This window comes from Thunnus albacares, chromosome 3, assembly GCF_914725855.1.
Source record: "Thunnus albacares chromosome 3, fThuAlb1.1, whole genome shotgun sequence".
NCBI classification, from domain to species: domain Eukaryota; kingdom Metazoa; phylum Chordata; class Actinopteri; order Scombriformes; family Scombridae; genus Thunnus; species Thunnus albacares.
In genome coordinates, this window is record NC_058108.1 from 6,834,431 (window position 1) to 6,858,557 (window position 24,127).

The window sequence follows — 24,127 nt, forward strand, 5'->3', positions numbered from 1 at the left end:
CTTCTTCTTTAAGTTTTAAGCAGCTGGTGCAGCCTTGTTGTTGCATTACTGCCATCTCCTGGAGTTAGTTAACTCCTACAGTTACTTTATGCAGGACGAACAGGTTGAAAATCTCGTTAACAATATGACTCTGCAGACAAAATATTATTCACAGATATGTAGATTTTTATAATCTCTGGTTTTTGAAGCATTTAAAAACAAATTATCCGCAAAGATATGAGATATATTGCATTTATTATTACATATTACATTATTATATTACACATCACTCATTGCTGTATATTTGAACAGGCTATATATACTGAACATAACCACCTACTATGTGTAAAGTGACATGTCTTTTTTTACCATTTAATATTTATCTCAGCACTCCTTGCATTATTCACTACTTTGCTCTATTTGTATCCTCTTTACAGTCCATAGAAATAGTTTCACCTGTATATAGTCATTCATATTGTATATTTCTGAGGATTGCTGTGTTGTTGAGAGCTTCCTTATATGTGTAAACACACTTGGCTGATGATGATGATTCTAATATTAATAGTAAAAAATCACTAATACGACTTGACTCCCTATTGTAGGCTATTTTATGTAATCCCTCTCTCATACTTAAAAGACACATTTAGAAGGGAATTTATTTTTTTAAACAATTTACTACTATTGTATTCTTTTATTATATATACTAATATTGTATTGCACTGTACTAATTCCATGTTCTTCAGATGTCTGTTTGAATTTTTGTATTACATTCAGTTTGTCAGATTTTTCCCACCAGTCCCTGTTTTTGGAGGCTGACCAAACATCTTTTGCCTTGTCCATTTCCACCATACTCATCAATGTCTTCTGCTTAACTTCTATCCGAGTGTTGTTGCCAATCTTGATGTATTTTCTGCCCTTTTGCTATGATTTTCTGTTGGAGCCTTCGATCCATCAGTAAAAAGCTGCACATGGTGTGTATATTTACATTTCTTATACTGTAACTGCAGAACTAACTCACACTAAATCTGCACTTTTATTTCTTGTAGGAATTCCAAATCTACCAACAGAGTTGCAAGTAACCACACAGAGATTATAGGCCATATCCCAGTTGGACAAAACTCCTTTTCAAACACTCCAAAGTCCCTTTCTGCTGCATCTGCTGTCCAGCCAAACTTTGGCTTTGTTGTTCTCTCCCTTTTCCAGCAGGTCTGTGTCACTTTTTTGGTTGGGTGACGATCTCCATGACCTCTTAAACTCATCCAATAGAAGTTGTTTTCTGTGTAACCAAAGTGGCATTTCTCCTGTCTCAACTTGTAGGGCAAACACAGGTGATGTTCTTACTGATCCCAGATCACATCTAACCCTCCAAGTACAGTTTTTGATATGTATCTATAAACTGCAATCCCATGATTTAACATTGATCTAATTATATATATATATATATATATATATATATATATATATATATATGTATATAAAGGATGTTCTTCTTTCATGTGTTCTCTCAAGGATAACCTAGAGTCAGGATATACCCCAAAGGACCAAAATGTCTCAACTGTCTCTAAATTATTTTCATACAGTTTCAGATGATTACTTTTGTTTTTCAACTGAAAACATGAATCCTCATTTCTTCACCCACATTTGAACTTGATTTATTCCTTCTTACTGTTTCTTTCTCTTCTACAAAGCACTGTCATCTGCAAATAACAATGTACCCATATCTGGTGATACATTTTCAAAAATCATTTAGCATGATAGAGAAAAGTATAGGACTCCTTACGCTCCCCTGAGGTATCCCTTTCTTCTTCTTTGTATTCTTTCGTCTGCTGAACAACAGGTCAAAATCTTAATGTAAAGTCTAGAACCATATAGGGGGCAGTTCAAAAACTCTTGTTGTTTTCATTCAAGTCCAGTAATGTTTTAGAAAAAAAAACATAGTTCACTATAGCCTAGCCAGTTTATGCCTCCCATGTCACAAAGGTAAGCGTCCATTTCTTTGAAATATATCCAGCATTGTTTGATAAAGAACGTAGGCCTATTTCTAGTATCCTAAATATCCACAATATAAAAGATTTTATGGGATCCATTCGGTCCAATAACATTGCACATTAGACAGCCAAACAGCCAACGTGGGAATGTTGTGACCGACATGAGATTTAAAAATGATGTGCACTGTGAAATACAGAGAGATTTATCTGGTGGTGATAGGCTGAATCAGCATTGGGTGAAGTCATTTTGGCAAGGGCTTGAATGAAACGGACGTTCATTTATATGTAAAAGTTCCACACTGAAGATTTGAGTCCAAATTTGGCTTCAGCAAAGATTCATGAATTTGTGATTGCCCTCCTAAAGGAAAATTTACAATATATTTCATGACAAGTCTGCAGCCATGCTAGAAGCTCTGTGCTTTTAGGAACTGTGGTGCTGCTTGTATTTATTGGACAGCATTTTTGATATACACTCCAGATATTACACATATTTTCTTCAAAACATAGTGTAAGAAAGATCTATACTCCTCACTATGGGTGCCTAGTTATTTTTTAAAATGGGGGGCAAGCTTGGAAAAATACATAATTGGTGGGGGGATGTGGGGGCCTTCCCTCAGAAAAAAATTGTGATTTAAAACAAATTTCCTGCACCTCCCAACAACAAGTTTAGCTCTTTACACAGATGTTCAATGGGATTCAGATCAGGACTCATAGCAGGCCACTTCAGAACGGTCCAACATTTTCTTTTTATCCACTCTTGGGTGCTTTTTGATGATGTTTGGGGTCATTATCCTGCTGGAAGACCCATGTCCTGCAATTAAGACACAGCTTTCCGACACTGGGCTGTATGTTTCGCTCCAAAATGCCTTGATAGTAGGGATATGCAGAGAGCCCAGTATTTGTATTATTTGTATATATATTTTTATACAGTCTATGGATTTACCAAAAAGTTCTAAATTATTTTCATCTGTCCAAAGCACATTCTCCCAGAGGGACTGTGGCTTGTGAACATGCAGTTTGGCAAAATCCAATCTGGCTTTTCTGTGTCTCCCTCTTAGAAGTGGGGTCTTCTCATCCTCACTGGGGGGAGCTGAGGCGTGAGGAAGAGATGCGAGTGAGGGAAACGAGGAGACACGTTAGCGTAATGAAAAGCACCCAATGGGCTCTTCTCATTTCTCTATTTTGTGCCTCCTCGTCTCCTCTCTCCTCTGTCCTCCTGCCCGTGACCTAGAAATCAATCTCAGCACGTCATGTTTAAGGATGTCTCAATTCCTAAAATGCATCTGGAGGAGAGAGGAGGCTTGCCGGAGGAGCTATGAGTGAGGATGCACAGGTGTATCCTTTGCGGAAGTCTTTTTGGCGCCCGTGACGTATAAAAGAGGCATGACACACAGCTGTTTAAATATATAATATTCAATTGAATATATAAAGGATATCATGAATCAATCACAAAAAAACACTCTTGTAACTTAATTATTTTTCTTCATAAGCCAAAAAGCTTCTCCTTTCTTCTTTTCCATTTCAGGTACATCTCAGCTCCTTCAGGAAATATGATGTCACACAGCTGCATGTCTCCTACAAAATCATCCTGAGTCTGAAGAGGATGTCAGACTGTCACAAGCTAAATATTTCATTTAAATATATTCTGCAGGCTACAGCTGTTTTTATTGCTCATTTGTGTCGGTTTTGTTCTTTCAGTAATTAACAGGTTTAAATTGTCTATTTGTGTCTTATTCTTTGACAGCCAGACGTTGCTATAGATCTATAATCAAATGACAAAACATTGGAGCCGTTATCAGGTGTTTTCCTCTCAGCTATCACAATTTATAGAAATTATTATGTAACAGTGTAAAGTGTTAATTAATTGTATTAACGAATTTTAAGTTTTAACTTTAAAGTTTAAACTTACTTAATAACTACTACCTATTGATAGTTGACCTCGGCATATTTGACAGTTGAGGTGCTGTGGGTCAGGAGTAGCTAGTTGTCGTCTCCTCATGTGGGAGGACGTCCTTTTTGATGAATTAAATTTCCGATCCAATCCGATCCAAAATATGCAAACGGACAATGTGAACAGCCTGTGGAACAACAACCTCAACACAGAACAGACGGCCATTTGTGACCATGTGTGAACAATGTGATATCAGTTTGATGGGTAAGTAGTGGTCACTTTGCAAACAGGCTGAAACCCTGGTTTTTGACTTTCAGGGATCATTCTTATATATGTTCACCTCCTGTTTTGGAACTTTGATCATGTTTAACTTAGACATCCGACATCATAACAGTATAAAAATAACAGAAAATAACAAAAAGCATGAATTGTCCCCTTTAACGCATGTGATGCATTTAGAGTTCTTGTTTTGCCAGTGGTCTTACAATAGCTTAAAACGCCCTCTTTATTACTACTACAGCTATCATTAATTGATCTATACGAGCTGTCAAATATTCTGAATCAGAATAGATTTGAAATTTGCTTCATTCCACATTGTTTAACATCCTACACATCACTCCACTGAGCTCATCATGATCAAATATAGGTATCTTTTACATTGTTTTCTGTGTAAAACATGTTTTTTCCCAAACTACATACACAAAAAAGGGCAGGGAGCTGTGAAATGCAAAAAAAGTGAGAGAATTTAGTATGCTCAATATGTGCACTGATTTTAAGAACACAGAAAAGGCTCAGATCAGCAAACACTCTGGATCGCTCTTCTACTGAGCTCTTCATACCATCCTAAAAGTCTCAAAGACAATCTACCAGTGGGACAATTCTTAAGCCTGAGGTGATCATGTTCCAGCCAAACTGAGTTTATCTCCAAAGACATGATTAAGAGGTTTAAGAAACATGGGTATAGCAACTTCAAGGTTTTTGGGATGTTCCATCCCCTACATATATTGTCTTCTCTGTATCAATAATGTGAACATCCCATTATTGTTTTGTATGATATACAGTATTTTCCTGCTTTTTCTCTATTTCTAGAGACATATAAGCATAAACCTCTCGATGCTGCCTGAGGAAGAACACCAAGCTTGAAACGCGTTGCAATCCAGAATATCTGCTGATTCATGCCTTTTCTGTTCTTTATGCCATTTAGTGCCTGTATTCATGCACATACCGAGCATTTTCAGAGTATTTTCACTGACCTGTATGGGAATCTTTTTCCACTCTTTTCTGTGGTTTGTCAGACTATATACAGTATGTTGTTTGCAGCGATGATTTGTTTTTCTTTGGAACATGAATGTCAAATGCAGAAAGTTATTTATGTTGTATTATTGTGTGTCATGTGATCCTATGTGGGATGGACCATTTTTTACGTTATTACATGGAAAAAAAGTCAGAATTAATTAAACTTCCAGTTGAACTTACCAAAGGTTATTATACAGTAACCTGACAGTAATCATTACTGTAATTTTCTACATCTATATAAAACACAGACGATGGGAATAAGACAATTACATTTTAATCAACACAGTGTAACAGTTTAACTTTTACATCACATATCTTGTAGCAGTTTAAGTTTTACGCAAATAACAGATAATTTTAAAAAGAACATTTTATTTCCTTAAGTTTCACTTCTGCTGACATCCATGGTCTTCGAAAATACCGATCATCTCCTCAATGCCAAAACAGGTCTGTCTGTATGCCGCAGTTTGACAGTCTGCGTTCGTAGGCCAGTACTCGATCCAGGTTCTCTCACCAAGTACATACTGATACCTGAGGAGAGCAAGGTAAAAAATCATTGTATGTTCATGTGGTCAGCTACCTGTAGTGCTCTAGATTTAACTTTTTGGATTGAAATATAAACAGATGAAAAAGCACGACTCCCTCCCTTCCATAAAAGGTTATATAGCAACAAACTAAGCTGTACATGACAGGCAAACCTGATTTTGTGTATGTTTTGGTAATAGAAAGCAGTGAAACAGTTTATTGGAGATGATGTTATGAGGGGGGTGCACACACACAAAGAACACACTTACGATTCCTCCTGGTCATCATAGAAAATATCTTTGGATGTGCCCATGATAAGGTAGGTTTTGTTAGGCTCCAGATCTAAAGCCTCTCTGCAATGTGGATAACTGAGGAACGCGCGCAGCTTACCCTGAGGACCCACATCAGAACTTCCTGTAATTACAATGCAGGAGAAGAGCAAGAAAATGCTTATGGATTAAATGCATAACTAAAGGTGCAGTATGAAACATAACTATTGTATTCTCACATCTTCCAAGTGGAATTATGCTTAAAGCAACAGTTTGACATTTTTGAGAAATGTGCACATTCGCTTCCGGGTGACTCAGATAAGAAGAATGATAACACAATTATATACAGTATGTACGGTGAATATGAAGCTACAGCAGCAGCCAGCCAAGTAAGTGGCTAGCCTGGCTGTGTCCAAAGGTAACAAAATCTGCCTACTAGCACCTCTAAATTTCTAATTAACATGCATCTCATTTGTTTAATCTGTTCCAAAATTGAAGTGTAAAAGCAATGATTCATCATTTTATGAGGGGGTTGTGTACCAGACTATTTCTTGACCAGGACCAGTAACTTCCTGCAGTCTCCACTAGTTACCTGCCAATGCAAGCTAAACTGTCCAGCTGCTGGCTGCTTCCTGAGAGTGGTATCAATCATCTAATCTCACTCTTGGCAAGTAAGTAATTTCCCAAATATTCCCCAAAATGTCAAACTAAAATATCTAAGGTAGTGGCAAAAAATGTAACCTATTTTCAGGTGCTTTTGTTTCGTTTTGAAGGTTCAGATAAACACCCACCTTCCTTGATGACTTCCAGTATCCGCATTGCATAAATGTCGGTGGACCCAACGTGTTCAAAGTCTTCCACTCTCACTTTGTACCCTGAGGACAGACAAGATGCAGATGTTAGCTCACGTGCTCCCTTACTTATTTCCTCAATCTTTCACTAATACAAATGCAGTCCATCTACATTCTCTTACCAAAATCAATTGTGCTGGTCAGTGTAGTCTCACATAACTTAGCTGTTCGCTGACTGTTGTCGATATTACCCTTCTTCTGCATACTGCAGTTCTCTGGAAACAGACAATGGGCACAAAATAAATACACAACTGATGACCTGATGACCTAAATAAGCACATGTGCATATGTGTGGACAATAGTTGGGAACTTATTTATCAGAAACATCAGTTTCTTCTACACAGCCATACACTGCTTTCCCGGACCCACAGTCCCTGACATCCTGGATAGGCTCCCGGAGCTGCTGCACTCAGTCCCGACCTTGACCAAACAAGTAATAGTTCATGTGGGGACAAATGATACTGCTCATCAGCAGTCTGATTTTAATGACCTCTTCAAGTTAGTTTCAAATTCCTAAGTAGCTGTGGAATGACTTTCTTTATCTCTAGTCCAATCATCACACTTGCCTGTGGATCAGGGCGTTTCAACAGACTCCTCAGTCACAATATCGGCTTTATTGACAATTTTAATCTGTTCTGGAATCCACACTCTATATTTAAAGGCGATGTGTGCAGTGGGAACCTCCACTGGCAGCCCTGCGCCTCTCCTTGCCATGATGGTCCTGATCAATGCACGGTCTATTGGAAATAAGTCATTTATCCTGAATGACTTATTTTGTAGTGAAAGTGTAGACTTTATATTCTTGACTGAAACATGGCAGCAGAATATGGTAGGGCTGCTTGATTATGGCAAAAATCATAATCATGATTATTTTGGTCAATATTGAGGTCACGATTATTTAACACAATTACTCATTGGAAAGAGTTAGACCTCCTTCTGATCAATAACACATTATTTAACCATGGAGCTCCGGGCTGATCTGTTTGTTTCACTGTGCCAATCAGTGGTGGCTGGTGACTCAAAAAATTGGGGAGCGCAGGAGGAAAACCAACATGGAATCTTACAACAAACTGCATCATAATATATCATTGTCCCTCACCTGACAAGATCGGAGGGGTGGGGGGCAATTTTATATGCCAATAAAACAATTTGCTTTCAAAAACAAAAATCCCTGAGTGGTGACATTTAGCATATACATGTTGTTTCTAAACAAAGAATTACTCATTTTAGCCGTGGAATGGTTTAGAATGTGTCTAACAAATTTTACTAACAAAGTGAAATTCAAATTTATAGTATTTAAAGTCATACAAGAACCACCAGTCAAATGTAAAATTGCACACAAACCCCCAAACTTAGCTAACAAAAAGTCCAAAGCTTGCTGATGTTTCAATAAGGTCAATCTATGAGACTTTAAAGTATCCTTAATGAGTGAGTCCATGTTAGTGTAGTAGAATGGAAATGTATTCTTGTCTGGTTTAAGCAGGCCTGTAGTGTTTTAGTCTCTTGATTACTCGGCGATCGATAGTCAATCATTGTCTGTGGGTAGCCTATAAAGGCAGGTAGTTGTTTTCACTCCACTCCCCTGATGCTGAATGCACGCCCCGTCTCACTGGACTTCTGCAATTGCTGCAGATCCCTCCGTGGTGACTCGCCTCCCTCAGAAGTGACCCTCTCACTGTCTGCTGTCAGTCCCCATGTGTAGTGGCAGCTTAGGCACCATAAACTCTGTCCTCCCCTGAGCTTGCATATGCTGCCTGACTGGACTGTGGGCCTTGGTCAGCATTTAGCAGCTTCACCTGGGAGCTGCTGCGGCAATTCTGGCCCACGCCACAAGAATGCTGTTGCTTTGCCTATAATTGGTGTTAACAATCATTGGCTTTGTTAAGAATTGTTTGGTCGGATCATGCAGCGTTGTGGGCCAGTAGAACCATGACTAGTATTCTTTTAGCTGAGCCATTTTAAGTGTGTGAGTGTGTGTGTGTGCATTGTGAGAGGGGGTTTTTCTTTTCTTTTGTAGTTATCGTTTGTTTATTCACAGTTTTGTTTAGTTCAGTTCATTCATTTGTCTCTACTTTATAGCTTACATAATGATTTCACATAAATAATATTGTTTTCGTGGTTTATTCTGTTTATTTTTTTCATTGTGCAAATACAGGGCTTTTTTTATGTCTGCAATGAATATTGTTTGGTGTAGTTTGTTGTGTTTACTTTGTTCCTAAGTTGCTGGTTAGGTGTTCAATCATCTGACCAACTGATATTGTTTTGGAGAGTGTTTCTTTAGTTTGATTTTGTTTGTTTGTTCATTATTTTCTTTTTCTTTTTTTTCTTGTTTTGTTACACCACTGGCAGGAGGCCCTTTTTCTATAGCTGTTGATAACCAGTGTTAATCGTTTCAACATCAGGGCCACTGTATGGTGTTTTTGTTTGTTTGTTTGGTTGAATACTTTACTGATTTTGTATTCCTTTTTATTTTTCAGAAGCTGAGTGCCCACGGTGGTAGGGTTGGTGATTATAGGTGGTGGTTCCTCCTTTTCTGTGTGCTGTGTTCATCTGAGCATCCCTGGGTTTGACCCTTCACCATGGTGTGTTTGTGTGGATGTGTGTGTACGTGTGATTCGGGGTGACTCTCTTCTGGATACCTCTCCTACCCCCTCTCCACTGGTAAGCCTCAGCCCTGAATAATTCCCCTGCCCCCTTTTTGTGTGATTGCTGAAAGCAATCACACATTGTTCTTCTCAGTCTTTATTCTTATTCCGTCTTCCATACATTTTTTGCCCCGTTTCAACTGCTACATACTTTGTGCTATAAAAACCATTCAACTGTCAATCTGTGCAACTCATTCATCAGATGTGTGCTTGTATTTTTCTGAAATGTAACATGTTTCAGCGATTTTATATAATTTTTTAAAACATTAAAATTTATAATGGCAGTCTATGGGACGAACTGTCCAACTGAGTTGGAACCTTGGTCACTTTGACACTCAACTGCTCGGAAGTCCCTTATCATACAGACGCCATTCAAACTCTAAAAAGTTCACAAAACTTTGAACTTTCAAAGTTATCAGATTGTTTAGTGATATCTTTTGTAGTTTTTCAGCAATTTAAGCCCAAATTCAGGGGTGTTTCAGACTTTTGCAGGTCTCACCAGTGTGTCATGTGATCAGGCACAGTGGAGAGCACAGATCATTTTAGACCAGAAATGTTTTTCTAAACTGCTGTCACTCCCACAATTTTAACTCCTCAAGCACATATCTTGCCTCATTATGTTGCCACAAGCCTCCTCTCTCTCAAAATGTAAATACATTTCACATAGGACTTATAGTTTTTGAGAACTGAACCTTAATTGATAGAGAGTCCCTGTCATGTTCTCATTGACTGCAATACAGTCTGCAGGATGTGTGTCTCCCTTCACTGCAGTTCCTTAAACTTACAGATTCTCTCTTCCTTCAAACACTTTTTACACATATCATTCATTCTCATGTTAAACTAGTCTTGCTTTCACTAATGATGTAAAAATCTCTGGGCTTCAAGCTCTAGTTTGAGACAAATACATTTTCATCATCAAAATGGAGATTTTTCCTCTCATTACTAGGAATGTCTGTTGGCTCAGTGGTTTAGAACACTGCTCTCATAATCAACTGTCCTTTAGATGACAAGGTTGTGTGTTCAATACCTGCTCACTGCAGTGCCACTCATAATATTGCTGTCATGTACAAAGTTGCTTTCCATCTCTATCATGTACCATAAGTCAATTCCTCTCTAGCTCACTTTAACATTATTACCTAAAGTGTGGATTGCTATCCTTGTTAAATACATCTTTTCCACTCTTACAGATCCAATCTGAGTAGTCCAGTAGTTTAAGCTCATGTCACTTCTCAACTCCTTTTAGATCCAAAGGTTGTGAGTTCGAGCCCCACTTAGGGCAGAGCTCAGTAGAGTTGAAGGATGAAAGAGTCCAGGTGATGTCAATCTGCTTAATGAACTGAGCTGAACTGCTTTTTTGTCAATTTCACGCAATTGACAGACTAAATAGCAGAATCTGGCCTGACATTACTGTGTGATATGTTAGCTCAGTCCATAGCATCGCTGTCTTACAAACATGAGGGTGTAGGTTCAGTTCCACCCATTGCTGATTTTAATCTTGGTAGATTTTTCGATTGTGTTCAGCTTCCAGTTATGCAATCTAAATTTGCTTTCAGCAATCACACACAATTTCAACAGAAATTGCATTTTCTAGTTATTCTTATTCTTCCGAATGTTTTTTGCAAGCTTTCAACTCCTCTATACTTTGAGCGATAGAAACCATTCAAATATCAAAATGTTCAGCTCTTTCAGGACATGTGAGCTATTACTTTCCAGCTTTCTATCATAATCCAATGATTCTATATAATTTTTTTTAATATTAAAATTTATAATGGAAAGTGGGAGGAACGTTTGAAAGCTAATATCTCAAAAACTAAAAGTGGTATAACGTTGATTTTTGATGTACAGGTGTCCCATCTGTAAATACTTAACATATTAAAACATGGTACCAATAGCGCCACGATGTGGTCAGTTATTAAATGTTTTATTTTTGGCTAATAACACATGAACGATAAGATCTATCAAAAAAATATGGTCAGGATGTTCCTTGGATGATGCTGATTAGACTGATATAGGCCACGCTCATTTGCGCCTATAAATTTATTCCGCCATTTTGTTTTTTTCAAGAAACATATGTTTTGCTTCTGTTGGCACATATTTCATCCAATCTTCATGAAACTTGGTACATACTCTGTTTAGAGGACCCTGAATACAACTTATTCATTTGTTTTCAGATACCACTTACGGTTCGTTTGTTATTGGTTAGCAAACTTTTGAAGGTCTGGCCTAATGCACTTAATGGTCAATAACTCCTCAATACTGAGTCTAGATTGCGACCAAATTTAGGGATGTTGTACACAAGGTGCCCTTACAGAAGTGTGTAACATTTCATAAGTTTCTGCCCAAAGGGGGAACTAATGAAACGAAACTTGGTACACAGGTTGAGAATCTGCACGACATACTGAATCATGGCACCAATAGTCCCACCTTGTGGTCATAAATAAAACACCACCATACTACTTATTAACTACCAAATCTCTTAAATGTAACATTGGGTTATTGGCACTGGTCTTAGGTAACATTTGTCCCTGGGTAAAACCTCCAGGGTGGCGTAGTTGGATTCCTTTGATTACACTGGTTAGTGCCCTACATACTATTCTCTTGCCACATTAGCATCATTATACTAAGCATGATAGCAAGCTGACAGAGTCGCTAGCGTGGCTGTTGTTTAATCTTCTGTCAGCGTCAAGTCCTCCATCTTTACTCAGGTGCAATACTAAATCGCTGCAGTTTACAGACAAAGCAGAATGATCACCCCCAAACCACTGATCAAGATATGCTTTACCTCTTTGAAGCACATTGTTCGTGTTGTGTTTATGTGTTTCTTTTTAGAAGAATTTTAGGTGTATGGTTTGCTTAGGTACGCTTGCTGTAGACAGATTTGATCATCCATGAGACTTCATCCTGCTTACCTTCAGCACATGTGCATTCAGTATTTTTGCAGAGCCTCAAAAGCTTGCCAGCTGTTCTCTCTGGATGGTAGAATTTCACACAACGTGTCTCTGCAATGAGAAAGAAAGATATTTAAAAATTAAAGCTGCAAGCAGCGATGAACGGGCCCTCGTGCCTCTATGCACGTTGGGCCACGACGCAATCGAAGGTCTTCTGTCACGGGCATGTAGATGTCTTCAGACCCGGGCTGTTTTCAGACAATGCAAGAAGGAGATAAACATCACTTCCTTTGTCCACTGTTTTGCCTGCTGTCGGGGCTACTTCGCTGAAATTTTGTAGGGGGCGCTATTCAGCCAGTTTGCATCACTGATGGAATATTATCATGTAGATGTGTTCAGGCCAGGATTCTTATCAAACATGTAAAGTTTGGTGCAGACTGGAGCATGTACAATAACGTTATAGCAACTTCCTCTGTCATGGCGAAGCATCAAATCTCAATGGTGCGAGGATGAGAATTTTCTGCAGGGTGAGATATGTCTGTCTTGCTCACACCTGTGGCATCAAAATTATGCATGCTTTGAGCCCATTTACTTGAATTTCAATTAGTAAACAAAACTCTTGAGCTCCATTCAACCCCCACATCCATCCCCCCTCCTATTCTCTCTCTCTCCCTCTCAGTTGGAGAGGAGAATATCACACTTCTTGTGAAATATCCTCATAAATCCCATGACTTTGGCCAAATCCTACTTTAAAAATCACAATTTTTTGTAGGAAATTTCGTCGCCAATCCATTGATACAGGTTTCAAAGTGGTCGGACTTATAGTTTAGACATCAGAACCATTTGTTTGACACAAAGTCCATGCCTAGAGATTGCCACCCCATTGGTTTACATTGTAAGGTGTGATGTGGCACTACAACTTTCAGGGCTTACAATATCTAAACCGTCCGAGTTATTACAAAGTTTTTAATAACTTTTGTTCAGCACAGTGTCATAAGTCATGTATTGAAGTTTGAAGCCGCTACCATTAACACCCTAGGAGGAGATAGCGTTTCTTGGGGGTATTCCTACGGGCCATGGCAGCCATATTAGATACATAGGTGGCGCCATAGAGCACATTGTGGCACTTTGGGGGATAATTTTTACATTTTATCAAATTTTTCACCAGACCTGATGTGCGTGCCAAATTTGGTGAGTTTTTGAGCATGTTTAGGGGGTCAAATTAAGGGTTGAAGTGGCGTAATAATAAAGAAAGAAGAAGAAGAAGAAGAAACAACACACGAAATACAATAGGGTCTTCGCCTCTTTGGGGCTCAGGCCCTAATAAGAAAGAAACAAACACATGAAATACAATAGGGTCTTCGCCCTTTGGGGCTCAGGCCCTAAATATTTTGTGCTGATTGCAGTACATCACAAAATGAACATAAAATACTTTGGGAATCTAATAATGTCTGATTATTCATCCTGTTAATTACTCTGAACATTTCTCAGCAGCAAAGAGAAATCATGAAGCTCACAGAGGCAGCATATAGTATAAGTGTCTTTGAGACTCACGTTCATAGTATTCATAGACAGACACAGCAGCTGGTTGTAAGACGCCCACTTTCAGCTTCTGATGAATCCTAAAAGCAATCTCCTCTGGACGTTCATGAGAAACCTATGAAGAGATGTAAGACAGAGGTGAGACATAGATAAATAGAGAAAGAACAAGGCAGAGAGAAAAGGGGTAGAGGGAGGTAATACTGATGCCTTGCCTTGTCCAGGTGGATGATGAGTGAGCCTCTTTCTGACAGGACCTTGTTCATCTCATATTTTGCAATAGTGCGGGCATGTCCTTTGGACAACTACACACACAAACATACAAACATGATTAGACAACTTTCTAGACCATAAAACACATCTCTATATGGGTATGTGCATATCTGTAAAGACTCTTACTAAATCGAGGTCTTTTGTGTTAACGGTGAAGCCCGTTAGCAAGCCAATATCCAAGATTGACATGGTTGCATCCCGCCTATTGTCCTTAAACCTGAACACAGAAAATGGACAGAATATTTTAAAAAACAGAATAAAACAGATGGAGAGAAAGAAAGTGAAGGGAAGCTTTTTTAATCAAATATCAAATCAAATACAGACATGGCTGAAAATATTGGTATCTTCCATCTTAAAAAAAAACAACTTATTTTTCTCTGTATTAAGGTGAAACTGACAGGAGTATATAGTATCCATCATTCGTTATTTCACATTGAATATAACTGAAACTTTGCTTTTGATTTACAACTTAACATATTATTTAATACAATAAAACAAATGAAAATGACATGGCGAAAAATATTGGTACCCTTAAGTTAATATTTTGTAACACAGCCTTTGGAGGCAAAAACTGCAGTCAAGCGCTTTCTGTAACTCTGTATAAGGTTTCTGCATTTCTCCACCAGTAGTTCAGCCCACTCTTCTTGAGCAAACTGCTCCAGTTCTCTTAGGTTTGATGGGTGCCGTCTCCCAACTACAAGTTTTTGCTCTTTACACAGATGTTCAATGGGATTAAGATCAGGACTCATAGCAGGCCACTTCAGAACGGTCCAACATTTCCTCTCATCCACTCTTGGGTGCTTTTGGATGTATGTTTGGAGTCATTATCCTGCTGGAAGACCCATGACCTGCGACTAAGATACAGCTTTCCGACACTGGGCTGTGTGTTTCACCCCAAAATGCTGTGATAGTAGGGATGTGCAGAGAGCCCAGTATTTGTATTTGTATTTATATTTGTTGAGTTCTCAATCTCAATCTCAATCAAAACACTGTTCAAGGTGAGTGGTGCATTATTTTAATAAAATGAAAGGGTACCAATAATTTTGGCCACGTCTGTATCTTTAAAGATTTCAGATATTTCAAAAAACATTTTAAATTAGGAGAAAGAAGCAAGAAAAGTGTGAGGTGAGGGTTGATAATGAAGAAATAAATCAGGGACTCGAGGGGCAGGGCGATTAAAAATCATTGCTGATTTTGCCCTTCTTCTGCATCCTGCATGCAATTAAAAATTATGGTAAAACTGAGTGTAAGTAAACTTTTTTCATGAAGTGCCTTTCAAAACCAGAGTTACAAGGTGCTGTACAATGCAAACAATTGAGAGAAAAATAAAATAGAATAAAAAGAAAAAAAAAAAGTTTAACAACACGTAATATCAATATAAAAACAATAAACCATAAAAACTACGCGGAAGTCAGATACAATTAAAGCTGCAAGCAGCGTTGAACTGGCCTTCGCGCCCTTGCACACGTCGGGCCGCGGCACAATCGAAGGGCTTCTGTGACAGGCATGTAGATGTCTTCAGACCCAGGCTGTTTTCAGACAGTGCAAGAAGGAGATAAACATCGCTTCCTTTGTCCATTGTTTTGCCCACTGTTGGGGCTGCTTTACTGAAATTTCGTAGGGGGCGCTATTCAGCCAGTTTGCTGATGGAATATTGTCATGTACACGTGTTCAGGCCGAGAGTCTTATCAAACATGTAAAGTTTGGTGCAGATTGGAGCATTTACAATAAAGTTATAGAAACTTCCTCTGTCATGGTGAAACATCAAATCTCAACGGTGTGAGGATGAGAATTTTCTGCAGGGTGAGACATGGCTGCCTTGCTCACACCTGTGTCATAAAAATCATGCAAGTTTTGTGCCCATTCACTTGAATTTCAATTAGTAAATTGTAAACCCTTGATGAGTTGTGTGTAAAACAAATTAATTTCCTAATTTTCATCAAGTCTATTTTTAGGAATGTAAAGATTTTTAACTAGGGATGCACAACATTGGATTTTTGCCGATATCCGATATGCTGATGTTTCCAACTCATTGTGGCCGATTGCCGATGCTGATATATGCACATATTTTTACCAGCTGGCTGAGGAGGCTATTATGCATGCAAGCATAGATTATACTATGATCAAGAAGGAAAAGATATGAAGGAAGAACTTAGGAAGACTGGAGTTCAGTAGCTCAGCATTAAAGTTCTTCGCTCATATAGGCTATAGTCTTTCTTGATCATTGGTACAATATATGATTGCATGTGTAATAGTCTCCTCAGCCAAGTGGAAAAAATATGTGCATATATCAACATCGGCAACTGGCAAAAATGAAAAAGTAATTATGTTAAATAATCATGATCTCAATATTGAACAAAAATAATTGTGATTATGATTTTTGCCATAATCGAGCACCCCTAAAAAACAACAAATTGTGATTTACATACATACACACACAGAGTTTAAATATGTATGTGGTAAATTGTAAATATGTATGTAATTGTTTTCTTTAAGAAACTGTTACTTGAACATTTTTCAGTGTGCTCCTAAAGTTATGTGTGCTCCTAATTTTTTTCATTTAGGAGCACATGTACTCCTTGAAAAAAAAGTAAGGATTGAACACTGCTGTCAGATGTGTAGAAACATTAAGTAACTGGAGTGTGGCGCAGTCCAAGGCCTTCTGTCACAGGCATGTAGATGTTTTCAGACTTGGGCTGACAGGTCTTACTTTACCCATCCCCCCCCTCCCATTCTCTCTCTCTCTCTCCCTCTCAGCTGGAGAGAAGGATTTCAGAGTACTCTTCTTGTGAAATATCCTCATAAATCCCATGACTATGGCCAAATCCTACATAAAAATCACATTTTTTTGTAGGAATTTTCGTCACAAATCCATTGATACAGGTTTGAAAGTGGTCGGACTTATAGTTTAGACGTCAGATGCCCCAGTTTGGCACAAAGTCCATGCCCAGAGATTGCCTCCCCATTGGTTTACATTGTAAGGTGTGATGTCGCACTCCAACTTTCAGGGCTTACTAGATCTAAACCGTTTGAGTTATTACAAAGTTTTTAATGACTTTTGTTCAGCACAGTGTGATAAGTCATGTATTAAAGTTTGAAGCCGATACCATTAACGCCCTAGGAGGAGATAGCGTTTATTCAAGGTCCAAAATTGGCACAAAGTTGTACTTTGAAATTGAGATTGCAGACTTCCTGTTGGATTTAGGTCAGGGGTGTCAGTGTATGATTTGTAGGGCTTGATGAGACGAATAATTGAGTTTTGGTTTGATCTCTCTACGACATTCCTACGGGCCGTGGCGGCCGTTTTAGATACATAGGTGGCGCTCTCGAGCACATTTTGGCACTTTGGGGCTTAATTTTTACATTTTATCAAATATTTCACCAGACCTGATGTGCGTGCCAAATTTGGTGATTTTTTGAGCATGTTTAGGGGGTCAAATTTAGGGTTGAAGTGGCGTGTTAATAAAGAAAGAATAATAAGAAAGAAACAAACACACGAAAAACAATAGGGTCTTCGCCCTTTGGGCTCAGGCCCTAACAATAAAAACAATGAAAGCAACACAGAGAGCAATCACACATTACGAGATAAAGTGCTTATGAAACAGGTGAGTTTTTAAGAGCTTCTTAAAACTACTGACTCAGCGTTTTTTATCACTAGGGGAAGATGGTTCCAGAGGATGGAGGCCATAACTGCAAAAGCATGGTCACCCTTGGTCTTAAGCCTAGCTTTCAGGACAGCCAGAGGGCATTGGCAAGTAGACCTCAGTGAACTCACTGTGGCCTGGGGACACAATAATTCAGAGATATAAAGTGGGGCCAGCCTGTGTAGTGCTTTATATGTAATTAAAAGAATTTTAAAATCAATTCTGCATTCTATTTGTAACCAATGTAGGTTGACCAACACTAGTGTGATGTGTGCCCTAGGTTGTGTATTAGTTAGCAGTCTGGCAGCCGCATTTTGGACCAACTGGAGCCGAGACACAGAAGAGCGACTCAGGGTTGTGAACAGTGCATTACAATAATCAAGACGGGAGGACACAAAAGCATGAATTATTTTTTTCCAGATCTTGATAGGATAATATGGCTTTTATTTTTGCAATGTTTCTTAGATGGAAGAAACAGGATTGGAACACTTTCTTTATGTGACAGAAAGTGTTCCAATCCTCAAAGTTTTTTGAGGCTTGCTTAACATTTACTGCTAATGGGCCGATACACTGCTGTACTTTTTCATTGTCTTCCAGGACCTGTATAAGTTGTTTATACAATACTTTCTCCAAGACCTTGGAAATAAAAGGAAGTTTGGATATCTGTCTGTAGTTATTGGGCAGCAATGGGTCGAGGCTTGGCTTTTTTAAGAGTGACTGAACAATTGCATGCTTAAAATAATCAGGCACACAGCCAGAGCTAAGAGAGCTATTTACAATGGAAAGTAAGTATGGTCCTAATGAAGAAAAAACATCTTTAAAAAGAAAAGTTGGAACAATATCAAGAGAGCTAGAATAGGGGCACATTTGGGAGACAATGGCTGTGAGATCTTCCAATGATATTGGGCTAAACTTGCACAATAATGAAGCATGAGCTTGACAGCCTTCTCAGTGGTATGAGAAGGCAATATTGACCTTATATCGGTGACCTTGTCTACAAAAAAAGATAAAAACATTTCACAGTCAGTATTTGAAAAGACAGGTGGAGGGGCAGGGTTCACTAATCTATTGATAGCGTTAAATAAAGCTCTGGGATTATTTTTGTTGCAATCAATTAGATAAGAAAAATAAGCAGTACTTGCCTCTTTCACCTTCTTATTAAAAGATGAAAGTAGTTCTGTCATGTGAATAAAAATGAACGTCAAGTATGGTGTTTTTCCACCTCCACTCAACCTTTCTGCACTCTGTTTTAAGACAGCGTATGTTGTCATTCATCCAAGGGGATGAGTTAGCTGTATATGTAATTGTTTTGTTTTTAAGTGGAGCAACAACATCTAGGGTTGACAAACAGGTTATTAAAGGAGCAGACTAAATCGTTGGTCTGAGCAGGCAAAACCATATCCTTACTGAGATCTGCAAAGACAGAGGCAAATTTGTCTGCAGAATGGCTGTTGAGAGTGTGAGAATGGGTTGTGCATTTGATGGATTGGGTGTCAGCATTGAAAACAATATCAAAAATAATACATTTGTGGTCGGACACAAAAAAGTCATCAATGCATATGCTATTAAGATTCAGACCCAAGATAAAAACCAAATCAAGAGTGTGACCATGATTGTGGGTTGGCCCTGATACATGTTGCATTAATTTTAAAAACTGCATTGTGCTTAAGAATTCAGCGGCAAATTTATCTGATGCATCATCAACATGAAAATTGAAATCACTGACTATGAGAACTTTGGCAAGTCTAACAACCACAGAAGATAACAACTTAGCAAATTCAATTAGGAAGCCATTAATTGGGCCAGGTGGGCGGTAAATGAACACAAAGTAAAAAGGATTAGTCATGTACGCCTCAAAAGCGTTGAACTCGCCTATGTCCACAGAGCAGCATAAACAGCCAAGGCTCCTCCTCAACCAGATATGTGCCCCTGGAACCAGCTCTCGTTCGGAGGAATGGCCACCCGCTTCGGCTGCAGGACTCTCTGGGTGGGCGGTGCCAGTGTGCATTTAAGGCAGCTAAGGAAGGGTGGTAGTAGAGGCCGAGATCAGTTGTGACATCAGTGAGGAGAGCGATCGAGCCGCCTGGGCGATAAGGCTGGAGGACTGCATATGGGAGATATGCTTTGCCTGGGCGGTGATGATTGAGATAAAGCTGTCAACCAGCTGATCCTTTTTTCAAAGTTCTGTCTTAATGGGGTAGATATTCTACAATAACTAAAAGTATATTAAAATATATATGGCATAAAACTGGTTCAAAACTAGATAAAAAGGCAATTTCTGACACAGCTTCTGGCGGGTGAGTGACAAAGGAGAGCAACAGAAAGAGCAGGGAAGAAGTGAAATAATGAAGGACCATAGCTTGTTAGAAAATGTTCTGTATAAAGCCATGTTGCTGAAACACAAGTCAGTGTTACGTCTTGATTGTACTCACAAAACTTCTATTTTCAGCTTGTATATCTTCTCATCATCTTCCATTTTCTCTGGAGGAGCAAACAGTAGATGTAGTATTTAGTTTATTAGTATTTTATATAGTTTTTCTCATTAAAGAAAAAAACTTAAGGAACACAAAAAGCAACAAATAAAGACTAATATATAAAGTGGAAGAGACAGAATTACCTGGGAGGAGCTGCACAGACAGGTTAAACTGTTGACAGTCACTCTCCTTTTCTTTAGGCAGAGCGTAATACAGTGACACCATCTGTCACATAGACAAAAGTGCATTTAAATATTGCATTCATTGTGATAAATGAAATTAAATAATCTGGAATTCCAAAGGGACACATTAATACACAACAGATGATCCGAACAAAAATATTGTTTTTTACTTACTGTCAGCGTTGCTTCTCCAGTGCCCACAGCAGTCACTTTCACATTTTGGTTTATACCATTGAACTGTTGTGATTTAAATAAAGACACAAACACACGCACGGGTCAGCGGGGGAAACACGCAGAGAGCAGAATGTATGATGGTATGATATGTGTGTTTGTGCAAGATGAGTGTGTGTCTCACTTTAGATGTTCTGGTGGCATAGTGGTTCTCCTTGTTGAAGTTAAACTGGTCAGGCTTTGGCTTGCCTGGCACTAGGATGTCGACATTCAGATTATACTCTGGTTCTTGTGCATTTGCCCAGTACTCAGTTATGGCCTGATACACTATTATGGTAGCCTGGAGGGAAAAAGAGTGGGTGGGTGGGTGGGGGTGGGGGCAAAAGAACTTAACAAAAATGCAGTTGATGCACAAATAGTGGTATATGAATGTACAGTATCAAGATTGACAGAGATGTCTGTGTTACCTGAGTTGATCCATAGCCTCCACCCACTCTCTGCTGTTTGTTGAACCATCTCACAACAGGTCTGGCATCCTCAAAGGCCTTTATTAACAGAAGGCAAGAAAAGGGTTGAAATCTGTTTGATTGGCTGTGTATTTGATTTTTTAAATCTTAATTCTGTTATGGTTATACTTTAAATTATTTCCTGTCAGTTTCTAAAGCCTACCATAGATTGTTAGATTACCAAATCAATTTTTCCTATTATTATGACAGTCATCTTGCTGAGACTCGAAACTTGTCTGATAGAATCAATCAATCACAATAAAACATAATATCTGCTTCATTTTTACATTTGACATTACTGAGAGACATATTTCACTGACTTTGGTTTCCAGTCAAGGAAATGCCTCTCTTCACCAACCATCTGCCCTTTAAGTGAGCTAATAAGAATGACTCTTGTATGTTTTCTGTAACATGACGTGCTGGTGAAACACACATAACTGGGACTTACTCACCTCGGCCTTGACCAAAGCCAGAAGGGCATAAGCTGTGGCTTCTAGGGTGTACACACGTCCCTTGGGAACAGGCCAGTGGGATGAATCTGAAGGAGACACAGACAAATATTTTTTATTGTTATGCTGTACCTGTGAAAAGCTTAATCGACTATTAAATTCCCAATCCCTAATCTTAAAATGTCTAACCTAATCTGTGAAAAATTAAATAAAAAATCTGACTGATGAGGCTGATACTGACATTGATATTTGAAAGTTAAAATATCAGATATTCGTCTTTTAACATTAACACCTAACATAACCAAACATTTCTGATAAAGATTGATTAAAATTTCAAAATTCTTGTATTCATACCTAGCAGCACACTTTTGAACAGTGGCGGATTGTAACTAAGTACATTTACTCAAGTACTGTCTATAAATACACATTTGAGGTACTTGTACTTTACTTGAATATTTCCATTTTATGCTACTTTGTATTTCTACTTAATGTTGTTGTTTTTATTATTGAATTATTATTATTATTTTTACTTCACTACAATTATTTGCCTCTAATAGTTACTGGCTGCTTTTAGATTAAGATTTCACATAAAATATTATATTTTGATATTCTAACTGTTGTTTCAGTTGTCTGCTCTTTTCTGTTTAAAATTTGGTATGCACTTTGTGTGAAAGGTGCTATGAAATAAAGTTTATTACTATTATTATTATCATAAAGAAACATATGATTTTATGATGACACTTATGTAATATGATACAGTACTATGACTATTAATCTATGATGAGATAAACTACAACATTAAAATGTTCTTACATGTATTTGTTAGTGATAAAAACAAACAGTATAATATAGGCTACCAATAAAATATAACACTCTAAAAGAAGCCAGTCTGCATTATGGATACTTTTACTTTTGATAGTTGGAGTGTATTTAGCTGATAATACTTCTGTACTTTTACTTAAATAACATTTTAACTCAGGACTATTACATGTAATGGAGTATTTTTAGACAACAGTATTTCTAGGATCTGAATACTTCTTCCACCACTGCTTTTGAATGTCTTGAACAATGTTGAAAAATAACATTTGTTCTGGTGGACAATCCATGTAAATGAGATACTGTTTCTTAATTAGCTCAGATATATTGTTGGTATTTCTCTACTGCAGTTTTTATTGTCTAATGTATTCACTGATACTGATATTCCTGTGTCTGTGATAAAGTAAAATCATCAGATTATTTTGGCCATGTCAATGTCCATCTATAGATGCTGTTTCTGAATATGATTAACAATATTATTGTGTGACGACACCTGGAGAAACAAAGGAGTAGAGGATCTGCCGGTTCAGTTTGCCTTCATTGGCCAGGGCATATGATGTCATGGCAACAGCATATGGGTTGGTGAGGCTAGGCAGACGCTTTTCCAGGTAGGCAACAGCTCTGTCTTTACTGCCTGGCAGACTCTGGACAGTAGGAGAAGATGAAGGAAGGAGGAAGAAGAGAATGGGAGAACATGCAGACAGTAAAAATGAACACAAAAGGCTTTAAAATGGGGGAGAAGACAGCAACTCATTCATTTTCAATATCCACTCTGTATGTTAGAGCAGTATTTGAACCTGAGACAAGTCTGGATTGTTCCCTCTCTTACCATCTTCTTTGCCTTATGAGCCATACTGAGCCTAGTTACTGAGTTGGTTACTGTTGGGGTGTGGGGTAATGATGTTATGCATAAACACAAGAGAAAAAGAATGAGGAGTGTGTGTTTATCTGCTCTATTGTAAGTTGCAATTGTTTGCATGTCTGTCTACAGTACTATCTACAGTGGCAACAGATACTTACTTGTAAGGCTAAAGAGCACATAATTAACTAATTCAAACCTGGAAACATGATGTTAGGCTAACGCTAGTCACATTCCAGCAACCCCAGAATATTTTACACAACAAACAAAAGTTATTCCGAATCCACAAAGGAATTTCTCTAGTCCTGGTAAAAGGGAAACACTGTTGCACAGTTATGTTGCAACAAAATAAGTCTGATTTTACTGTTTTTTTTAAAGGTGCCTTCAGACAGCAAGTAGTTGTTGCTGCCGCCTCCTTTGATTTCAGTGTAAAAGTGATGGCTGCTGTGCCGCCAAGGCTGGAGCGACAAGGAGAGGAAGGGCAGCTGCCGCTCTTTTGAATGTGCACAGATCTTTGGTAACTTTGGTGACGCTTTAGATTACAGCCCACAACGTACAGCTTAATTACTCCGTAGTTACAGTGTAATCTTTTTTACTAATGGTGTACCAGTACAGTGCATACCAATACATATACGTAGGTACAGGGGAACAAGATGTGACGCTATGGAATAAGGGGGCAACAACTTAGGTACTTATAAAGAACTTAAACTGTAGTTACTTTTTAACTGCTGGGTACCTATTCTATTAGAGTACCTATTCTTCTACAGAGTTAGAGTTCATTATGGTTCAGCTTTTCCAACTTGCTGCCATGGCTTGCCATGTGACCATAGCAACCACAGAAACCACAGTTAGGGAAGAGCATCGGGAAACAATACAGGAGTTGAT

The 24,127-nt window shown here is 38.3% G+C and overlaps 1 protein-coding gene across 1 annotated transcript in view; it reads right to left on the minus strand.

The window, feature by feature from the left end:
• Positions 1-3,414: 3,414 nt before the first annotated feature.
• LOC122978924 (complement C3-like) overlaps positions 3,415-24,127 on the minus strand; it is a 41,109-nt gene continuing 20,396 nt past the window's right edge. Inside the window, exons 29-44 of the mRNA XM_044346013.1 lie at positions 22,877-23,027; positions 21,571-21,656; positions 21,080-21,157; positions 20,797-20,952; positions 20,616-20,678; positions 20,403-20,484; positions 20,218-20,266; positions 14,268-14,358; positions 14,084-14,173; positions 13,884-13,986; positions 12,351-12,440; positions 6,919-7,011; positions 6,737-6,820; positions 5,946-6,090; positions 5,542-5,682; positions 3,415-3,561 (exon numbers count right to left, since the gene is read on the minus strand). Coding sequence (XP_044201948.1) covers positions 3,543-3,561; positions 5,542-5,682; positions 5,946-6,090; positions 6,737-6,820; positions 6,919-7,011; positions 12,351-12,440; positions 13,884-13,986; positions 14,084-14,173; positions 14,268-14,358; positions 20,218-20,266; positions 20,403-20,484; positions 20,616-20,678; positions 20,797-20,952; positions 21,080-21,157; positions 21,571-21,656; positions 22,877-23,027 — 1,521 coding nt within the window. The 3' untranslated portion in view covers positions 3,415-3,542. The remainder of the gene's footprint in view (positions 3,562-5,541; positions 5,683-5,945; positions 6,091-6,736; positions 6,821-6,918; positions 7,012-12,350; positions 12,441-13,883; positions 13,987-14,083; positions 14,174-14,267; positions 14,359-20,217; positions 20,267-20,402; positions 20,485-20,615; positions 20,679-20,796; positions 20,953-21,079; positions 21,158-21,570; positions 21,657-22,876; positions 23,028-24,127) is intronic.